This window comes from Pongo pygmaeus, chromosome 19 (assembly GCF_028885625.2).
Source record: "Pongo pygmaeus isolate AG05252 chromosome 19, NHGRI_mPonPyg2-v2.0_pri, whole genome shotgun sequence".
Taxonomy (NCBI): domain Eukaryota; kingdom Metazoa; phylum Chordata; class Mammalia; order Primates; family Hominidae; genus Pongo; species Pongo pygmaeus.
The window spans coordinates 51,151,830-51,161,903 of NC_072392.2; the positions used below are offsets into that span (position 1 = coordinate 51,151,830).

General features: G+C 40.0%; 1 protein-coding gene and 1 pseudogene across 3 annotated transcripts in view; both read left to right on the forward strand.

The window, feature by feature from the left end:
• UNC45B (unc-45 myosin chaperone B) overlaps positions 1-4,460 on the forward strand; it is a 45,665-nt gene extending 41,205 nt beyond the window's left edge. For all 3 annotated transcript variants that reach the window (XM_054458385.2, XM_054458384.2, XM_054458387.2), the window contains one exon: positions 2,475-4,460. In XM_054458385.2, coding sequence (XP_054314360.1) covers positions 2,475-2,735 — 261 coding nt within the window. In that variant the 3' untranslated portion in view covers positions 2,736-4,460. The remainder of the gene's footprint in view (positions 1-2,474) is intronic.
• A 2,704-nt stretch (positions 4,461-7,164) lies between these two features.
• On the forward strand, positions 7,165-7,912 carry LOC129016736 (transcription factor Spi-C-like; annotated as a pseudogene).
• Positions 7,913-10,074: the final 2,162 nt, after the last annotated feature.

A 10,074-nucleotide genomic window follows, 5' to 3' on the forward strand; every position in this document is an offset into this window, starting at 1 on the left:
AGGCAAGCTTCTCAAAACTGTAATGTGTGTAAGAATCACCTGGGCAACTTGTTAAAACAGTTTCCCCACATGTTCTGATTTAGTAGATTGGGGGTGGGATGCTAACAGCTTGGGGTCCACACTTTGAAATCACTGCCCTAGAGCAGCCTCTGCTGGTGTCACTGGTCACATAACTCTTGTTGCAGGTCCTCACAGGACCCTCTGTGACTCCTTGCACTTAGTAAGTGCCAGGTATTGCCCTAAGTGTTTACATTTATTAAGTCATTTAATTCTCCCAACCACCCTGTGAGGTGGATATTATTATTATCATTATCCCTGTTTTACAAATGAGGAAACTGAGGTGCAGAAAAGCAACTAGCCCAAGGCCACACAGCCTGTTAGTTGGAAAGGGATTGGAACCCTTCAGGATTGCCAACCCACTCCTGGCCACTTTGTTGTTCTTCCTTGCGGGGCTCAGACATCTTGGCTGCATTTTTGTTCTGACACGGGGCTTCCTGGGGACTCTGTGAAGCTGCTCAGACCCATCTTTTGTGCCACCCCATGGCCATGTTGGATGCTGGACATCTCTACAGTCTCATGTCATCTGGGCTATGCCGTGGGCTATGCTTCCTGTTCTGGAATCCCATCATTGTTGAGTTTCTATCACTGCTTCTTTTGACCCTCGGTGACTCATCCCAAGGAGCGATGGGCCCTGGACCCATTATCAGTTACACTTCAGCATAGAAACTTTCCAGCATAGAACCATGCCACAGCTAGCTGAGCTTTCATGTTCTTTCCTTGGGATAGGACATTCAGTGCAGAGTTTACAAAAGTTGGGTTAGATGCTCAAAAGCCAAGAATTTGCCTTTTCTTCCCCCCTGTGTCTGTCTCCCCATGTGCTTGTGGAAAGCGAGCCCTGCTGACAAATGCCAGGTGAGCGTAACAGGTACAAAGAAGCCCAAGGGAAAACCTTTGCGTTGGTGTTTTTTTTTAATTCATTTTTATTTTTATTTTTTTTTTTTGAGACAGAGTCTTGCTCTTTTGCCCAGGCTGGAGTGCAGTGATACAATCTTGGCTCACTGCAACTTCCACCTCCTGGGTTCAAGCGATTCTCCTGCCTCAGCCTTCCTAGTAGCTGGGATTACAGGCGTGCACCACCACACCTGGCTAATTTTTGTATTTTTAGTAGAGAGGGGGTTTCCCCATGTTGGCCAGGCTGATCTCGAACTCCTGACCTCATGCTCCACCTGCCTTGGCCTCCCAAAGTGCTGGGATTACAGGCATGAGCCACCGCACCCGGCCTGGGTTGGTGTCTTAAATCATCACGTACTTGCCCTGCATCCACTTCTACTTGTTGAGCACTTACTGTGCTCCAGCCCCCATGCTAAGCTCTTTCCATGTATCATCTCATTAAATCACCACAATGTTAGAGGTAGGTGTAGAAGATGACCCTGAGGCTTACAAAGGTTAAATAACTTAGCTGAGGCCATGTAGTTGGTAAGTGGCTGAGCTGGGACCTGAACACTGGCCTCTCTGACTCAAATCCCCAGGCTGATGACCTTTCTACTCTGCTGCCCCAAGTGTATCTGTTGAATGATATAGGAGTCAAGCCTCCTGGTTCTATTCTCAGCATTATCTCTGTCTCCTGGGATGATCAGAGGAGTCTAGAGTCCTACATTCCCAAGAATAGAAGTTGGGTTGCTTGACAGCTGGGAATGGAGGAAGAATGGAAGTGAGAATACATTTGAGACTCTCATGTTGATTCCAGCTAAAGTCAGGGCTGGGGGAGAGCATGTCTGCATGCCTGGAGCTGATGTCTCAAAGGGCACCTGGTTTGGCAGAAGCAGGCATTGCCCATGTGCCCAGTGTGAGAATCCTCCTTTTGAACACTCTGCATCCGTATTCTTCTCAGGCTTGCAGTGGGTCTGGCCTTTTGCTTCTTAGGCTGCTTAAGAAATAAATGGATGTGAGAAAATGAATCCTCTACTATTTCCAGATGCGTGACCATAGCAAAGTTATGCTGATTCCTTTAGTCCTTTTGTTTTAGTTCATTTTCTGTTGCTATAACAGAATACCTGAGACTAGGTAAAAGAAAAGAGGTTCACTTTGGCTCACAGCTCAGGGAGCTTGGAAGTCCAAGATCAGACAGTGTCATCTGATTTGCTTTTGGTGAAGGTCTTGTGCTGTGTCATAGCATGATTTAGAAGCAGAAGGGGAATTGTGTGTGTGTGTGAAAAGGATAAAACACAAGAGGTGGCAATTGGGACCATGAGTGGCTCTCATGGTTACTAGTCTAGTCCCTTGAGAGCAAGAACTCACTGCTGCAAGAATTAACACATTCCTGTGACAGCAGCATTAATTCCTCTTAATGACCTAATTACCTCTTAAGGGCCCCACCTCCCAACATTGCCACACCAGGGACCACATTTCCAACACATGAACTCTGGGGACACGCTCAAACCTAGCACCTTCCTTACCTTTTTCCCTGCCTCCAGACAACCCAGTGGTTGGAGATCCTCCAGCGGCTTTGCCTGCATGACCAGCTGTCTGTCCAACACCGGGGCCTGGTCATCGCCTACAACCTACTGGCAGCCGATGCTGACCTGGCCAAGAAGCTGGTAGAGAGTGAGCTGCTGGAGATCCTGACTGTGGTGGGCAAACAAGAACCAGATGAGAAGAAGGCAGAAGTGGTTCAGACAGCACGAGAATGTCTCATCAAGTGCATGGATTACGGCTTCATTAAACCAGTGTCTTAGACAGGGACCCTCAGGGATGCTGCGAGTGGTCCTGTACTGTGCAGAGTCCTGGGCTGGGTTCTTCTGGAGTGTCAGGTCATCTAGGGATCATAGCAATGATAATGAAGTCTCAATATAAAGGAAAGACTTGACCGTTCTCTGAGTTGTGAATCTTCTCCTTTGTCCTGACAGAGTTTGGATGTTTCACTCTCTCTCTTGCTTCCTGTCTCCTTACATTTGTCATGTTTCAGAAATTCCCAGAATAATTTTCACCCTTGATTAGAAATAGGTTGGATCATTCTTTCTGTACCTATTCTGAAGGCCAGGATAATAGGTTGAAGTTCTTTATATTTTGGAAAATGGATTTTGTGGTAAGGTAGGAACTAACGGGTGTGTGCATATAAAGGTTAATGCTGTTGTATTTGGATGTTGATCTGTGCTGTTTTCATGACCTCTCTCCCACACCATTTGAATCAGCCTGTTCAGAACTGTGTGTTTCACCTGCAGTGCTCCGTCCCAGTTCCATGCCCATTCCCATCACTTCACTGTGATGGAAATAGAGTTTATGTTCAACAGTGGGACATGACCTCTGCAATTTGCTTGGGAAAGTCTTCCAAGCAAGATGGACATGATGAATACAAATAAGATCAACTCAAAGTACTTCAAACAAAAAATAAATAATTCATTGGCTCATGTATCTTGGCCATCCAGGGAAGGTCTGACATTGTTAGATCCAAAGTTTCAAATGTCATCACCATGGATATGTCTTTTTCTCTCTCTCATTTCCCCTCCCCATATCTTGTCTTTTATTTATTATAGGTTGCTCTCATTCCCTGGCAGGCTCTCTCCTTGTGACAGGAAAGAGAGTCCCCAGCAGCCCCAGGCTGACATAGTTGTTATAGTTCATTATGGAAGAGAAGAGAGAAGAGCATTCTCAATAACCCAGCAAAGTTCCCAGGGATGACTCTGATATGTCTATGTCTCAGGTCACATTTCCATCTAAGAACCAATCATATTCAGAGGTGGAATGCTAATTGGCCAGGCCTGGGTCATATATACAAGTCTAGGGAAGGAATGAGCTTCATCCCTGTCTAATTGACATGGACTGATTAGGGGTATTAATGGAAGAGGTGTGCCACCACAAAAGAATGTACCCTGGGCAGATCAAAGAACGTGTCCTGTATGTCAGGCTTGGCCACAAAAGAATGACACAAGTAATATGCCGTAGATCAGAACCTCTCTGTTAATATTGCCTTTTTAGCATGGTTAAGATAGCTAAGATCTAGTACTGTCACTCCGGTATGTCCCAATTCTACCTACGTTTATTGAAGGGTCAACAGTTCTGATCTCAGCATTGGGTAAAGGGTGGGACATTCAGATTTATGGTCCTTGGTAAAAACAATTTACAACGTTCTGTTGTGTAATAAGTATAAGTGTACATATGCCTGGGATATCAGCTGGAAAAGGGACAGACTATCAGAGAGTTGCACTGTTGCAGTATGGGCCAAATCCAACATAACACCCGCTGTACCCCTAGAGAACTAAAACTTTAGTTTCTTAGATCTTTTCTGCACTAATGATCTTTACATACAGCCTACATTTTACTAACTCTTGCATGGGCTTGTTTCACAGCAGGAAACTATATTCATCATATCCTTATTATGATAGAGAATAACAACATTCAAAAGGGTGTGGTGCTTCTGAAAATGTATACAACATTTATTATCAATAAACGGCATGATTTGACCTCTGTCAAATTCTTCTTTCCTTCTTTCCTCATATGTGGGCTTGAGTGGGTATATTTAGCTCCTTTAAAGAAAACTCTTTCAGAGGTAGGGCCACACTCTTACTCATTTTGACTCTCATGAGGTTACATCTGCCAGTGGCGTTCAGGGCCAATTAGATAAAGTTCATCTTGTTTGGATTGGAGAGACTTTTTTTTTTTTTTTTTTTTTTTTTTTTTTTTTTTGAGACAGGGTCTTGCTCTGTAACCTAAGCTCAAGTGCAGTGCAGTGGTGCAGTCATGGCTCACTGCAGCCTTGGTCTCCTGGGCTCAAGTGATCTTTCTACTTCAGCCTCCTGAATAGCTGGGACTACAGGCACACACCACCATCCCCAGGTAATTAAAAAAATTTTTTTTGTAGAGACAGGGTCTCACTATGTTGCCCAGTCTGGGAGACCACATTCTTTAACATGAATATTTTGTAAATAGTCCAAGAAGATCTAGAGGAAAGCTGAATTCCTTCATCTGATTTTTGCCACTGGGCTGCCTCCCATTGTCTGGCTAAGTCTTCATGGGAGGCCTTTAAGAAAAGCTGTGACAAATACCTTTGTTTCCCACTGCCTAGGTTACATAAGTAGTTGGCTTTTCCAGCCTAGACTCTTATATCATTGCTTGTAAGAGGGCACTTCTTTGCAGATTTCTATTTCTTTTCATCTATGCTTTCAAATAGGCAGATGCTAGCCGGAGATCATCTCTTTATTGAGGTAGTTTGCTCAAAAACAGCAAGGAACAGCCAATACCTGCCAACTTTCTAGGTTTTTCCAACCAATTCTCTTACAGAAAATCTATAAATACCTTAGAGGTATGTTTCTTAGTTTCCCAACATATAATGGGAAAATTCATCATTTGTATTATTACTTTTAACTGAAGTATGTTGTTATCAGAGAACTTGGTCGGTGTCATATTAATCCTTTGCCATTTGAGAAGCATACAGTTTTAAAGTTTATATCTCCAAAAGGATATTTTGTAAAAATTTAACCCCTTTGACTCTTAGTCTTCTCATTTGTGAAAGATAAATAATAAAGAATTTCTGTTCCTAGTAAGAGTAACTTGTGGCAAAACAATACCGTGACATACAAAAATTGAAAAACTGGGCAAAACTTAAATCTGTTTAAGGCATTGAGAGCCATTAAGGCAGTGAGACCAGCCAAAAGCGAAGCACCAAGAAGGAAGCTTAACTTTTTGGTAAAGTCAATTCCATTTGGGATGTTTGCCAATTTGTTAGTAGAGGTTGTGAGTCACAGAGGTTTAAGTGTCTGAGACACCATTTATTAAACTGTTAAAAGAAAAAATAGCAAATTTGAATAGTATTATACCTATTGGATAAATTGTGTTTGTAATAACAACAACGATGGTAAGGAAAGCCTTCCCACAAAGAAAACTCAGGCCCATTTAGTTTCACTGGTGAATTCTATAGGCAGTTAAGAAAGAAACAATGCCAGTCTTTTGTTTTCTTTTGTTTTTTGAGACAGGGTCTCACTCTATCACCCAGGCTGGAGTGCAGTGGCGTGATCACGGCTCACTGCAGCTTCAACCTCCTGAGCTCAAGCGATCCTCCCACTCAGTCTCCGGAGTAGCTGATATTCACTGTTAGTCCTCCAACTTAATGTTTTTTTCTTTTCCTTTTTAAGAAAGCTTTTTTTTTTTTTTTGTAGAAATGGAGATTCACTATGATATTATAGGTGCGTTAAGTATTTTTATTTTTTATTTTTTGTAAAGACCAGGCTGGTCTTGAACTCCTGGGCTCAAATAATCCTCCCACCTCAGCCTCGCAAAGCGTTGGGATTACAGGTGTGTGCCACCGCTTCTGGCCAAAACAGTACCAGCCTTATGCAAACCCTTCCAGAGAAGATAAAAGAAAGGACACTTTCAGCTCTTTTTATGAGGATAGCTTGATAGCAAAACTTAACAAAGACATATAGGAAAATTGTAGACCAGTATCTTTTATGACTATAGGTGCAAAATCCTTTACTAAATACTAGCATACCAAATCCACCAATATATAAAAAGATAACACATTAATCAAGTTATGTTTATTCTAAGAATAATAAGTTGGTTAACATAAGACTATCAACCAATATAATATACTACATCAACAGAATAAAGAATAAAATAATATGATTATCTCAATAGATGTAGGAAAAGTTTTTGATAAAATTCAGTAACAATTCATGATAAAACTCTTCAGTAAACTAAAAATAGAAGGAAGCTTCCTTAATGTGATAAAGTTTACCTGTATAAAATCTATAGTCACTGTGATATTTAATTATCCCCTGAGATTAAGAATGAGATAACAATACTTGCTATTACCAATTGTATTCAACTTTGTACTGAAGAGCATAGCTAGTACAAAAAGACAAGAAAAGGAAATGAAAATCATAAAATTGGCCAAACGTGACAGCTGTTACAATGGCAGGTTACAGGTTAGCCAAGCGGGAGGCAGACATGTGTTTCAGGAGAGGGGAAGGCTATTTCCACCATATACAAGTGGATGCTGCATTGGACACTGATGGGCAGAACCATCACGCTGGAAGATAATTTTTTATTTTCATGACAGCCTACCATTGAATTTACAATTCTGATATTAATGAAATATCTCTATAAAGGGTTGAAGTGTCTTCCTGCAACAATTGCCAAGGAACAAAATTGTCAATTTATTAATGAAACATGATGTGTGTTGAGCAGGACAAGCTGGGTCAAACATTTGAGGATGCTTTTGATGTACTGAGGCAACATTCAACTGGAGATCTTTAGTATTCACCAGATTACAAAAATTACCTGGCTTTAATCAATAATTGTCCTCATGTCAAAGGAAATTCTAGCTGCTATGGAGTGTTGCCTACAGAGGAATCTCTCTATAATTGGAGAATGGTAATCAACAGTGCTGCAGACTTCTATTTTGAAGGAAATATTCATCAATCTCTGCAGAACATAACTGAAAACCAGCTGGTACAACCCACTATTCTCCAGCAAAAGCGGGGAAGAGACAGGAAGAAGCTTAGGCTGTTTGAATACCTTCACGAATCCCTGTGTAATCCGGAGATGGCACTTTGTATTCAGTGGGTAGATAAAACCAAAGGCATCTTTCCATTTGTATCAAAAAAAAAAAGGAAAACTTGCCAAGCTTTGGGGGAAAAGAAAAGGCAATCGGAAGACCATGATTTATCAGAAAATGGCCAGGGCACTGAGAAATTATGGAAGAAGTGAGGAAATTACCAAAATCCAGAGGAAGCTGACTTACCAGTTCAGGGAGGCTGTTCTCCAAAGACTCTCTCCATCTTCTTTCTTGGGGAAAGAGATCTTCTACTCACAATGTGTTCAACCTGATCAAGAATATCTCAGTTTAAATAACTGGAATGCAAATTATAATTGTACATATGCCAATTACCATGAGCTAAATCACCATGATTGCTAAATATACTCTCATATTTCATGGTTTCCTGGCATTGGAAGTCCCTACAAGTTTTAAGGATTTCTCACTCTCTATCTCTTTTTTCCTTCTCTGAAGGAGTTTAGGATTTTTCTCTTAAAGCAAATACTAAAGAGAAAAAAAAACCAATTAAATTTATTTGTTGCTTTTATCAAAGGGCATGTAATCTATACTAACCCAGTGGGAAATTCGGCCAATGAGCAGCTTTTTTTTTTAATACTCTATGAAGATTCAATGAAAAACTTTATTGTTTCAAATGATTAAGTCCATTTGAAAGTATAGACTAAATGTCCTTGCTCTGCTCTTACTATTCTCTCTATTTTTTTATTTTTTTATTTTTTAAAAGAGATCTCAGCGAAGATAATTTTTAATTTTTGTGGGTTTAGGAGTACAAGTGCAGTTTTGTTGCATGGATATATTACGTAGTGGTAAAGCATATTGCGTAGCATCCTCATCATCAGAATAGTGAACATTGTACCCGATAGGTAGGATTTCATCCCTCATCCCCCACCCATCCTCCCACCTTTTGGAGCCTCCAGTGTCTATTACTCCACCCTGTATGTCCATTACTAAGCTCCCAACTGTACTCATTTTATTTTATTTTAAAAATTGTTTTCTTTTTCTACATACTTCAATGGATGCAAACTCTTTATTTTTTCTTTTCCTTTCACAGACCGTGACTTCATTTTTTTTTTTTTTTTTTTGGCTGCTAACTCCCAAGCACAACACAGTGACTTATATTTTTAATTTTTTTAAGAGGCAAAGCCTACCTCTGAAGCTCCTTCTTTTTTTCTTTTCCTACTTCAATAAGCTGGTCTATGTTCTTACTGTTCTCTATGCAACCACTTTCTTCTAGATTAACAGTGCCAGTACAGATGATTTGATTTATATATTGATTTAGCATTTTCTTTTCATGTACTCAGGTGAGGAAAATCACTCTTTTATATCCAATGACTTTACAAAAAATAATTTACAAAGAAGTGACTGCATATGATAAAATCTTTTGTGCCAAAATAAGTTCATGGCTTTTAAAATGTCATAGAAATGTCTATTCAGGTTCCTTATACATTGTTTTCTTTCCTTCTCTTCTTCTGATCTTACTCATATTTTTACAACTTAAAGCTTTTTTTTTTGAGACAGGGTCTCGCTCTGTCACTCAGGCTCAAGTGCAGTGGCACAAACATGGCTCAAGCCCAGCTAATTTTTTTTTTTTTTTTTTGTAGAGACAATGTTTTATTATGTTGCCCAGGCTAGTCTTGAACTCCTAGGCTCAGGCAATCTGCCCACCGTGGCCTTCAAAAGTGCTGGGATTACAGGTGTGAGTGACCAGGCTGGTCCCAAAACTTTTTTAATGTTTAAATTTTACCACTATACTAAGGAGGAGTTACCCATCTTTTAACTGCCTTTTTTTCTTCTTATTAGGGAGGGTAAGGAAGAAGACTTGGTCAGCAGAAAGCAGGTCTTAATTGCTTTTTTGTTTTGTTTTGTTGCTATTGAGTTGTTTGAGCTCTTTATATGTGTTGGATATTAACCCCTTATCAGATGTCTGGCTTGCAAATATTTTCTCCCATTCCATAGGTTATCTCTTTATTCTGTTGATTGTTTCCTTTGCTGTGCAGAAGGTTTTTAGTTTGTTTGTTTTAGCTACACATCATGAACTAAGAAGCTTTTTAGTTTGATGTGATACCACTTGTCTATATTTAATTTTGTTGTCTGTGCTTTTGGGAACAAATCCAAAAAACCATTACCGAGACCAATGTCTTGTATGTTTCCCCTATGTTTTCTTTCTTTCTTTTTTTTTTAAGAAGGCTGTCATCTGATCCCCTATGTTTTCTTCTAGTAGTTTTAGGGTTCTTGGTCTTAAACACGTCTTTTTTTTTTCTTTCTTTCCTTTTTTTTTTTTTTTTTTTGGCAATTTTCCTGAGCAAACTAATGCAGGAATGTTTAAGTATGTAATACATTTTGAACTAGCTTTTGTATAAGGTGTTGAAATAAGGGTCTGATTTTCTTTTTCTGCATGTGGAAATTCAGTTTTCCCTATACCATTTATTGAAAAAAGCGGTCTTTTTCTGCTTGGCATATTTGTTGAAAATCAGTTAGATTCATCTCTGGGCTTCCTATTCTGTTCCATTGGTTGATGTGTCTTT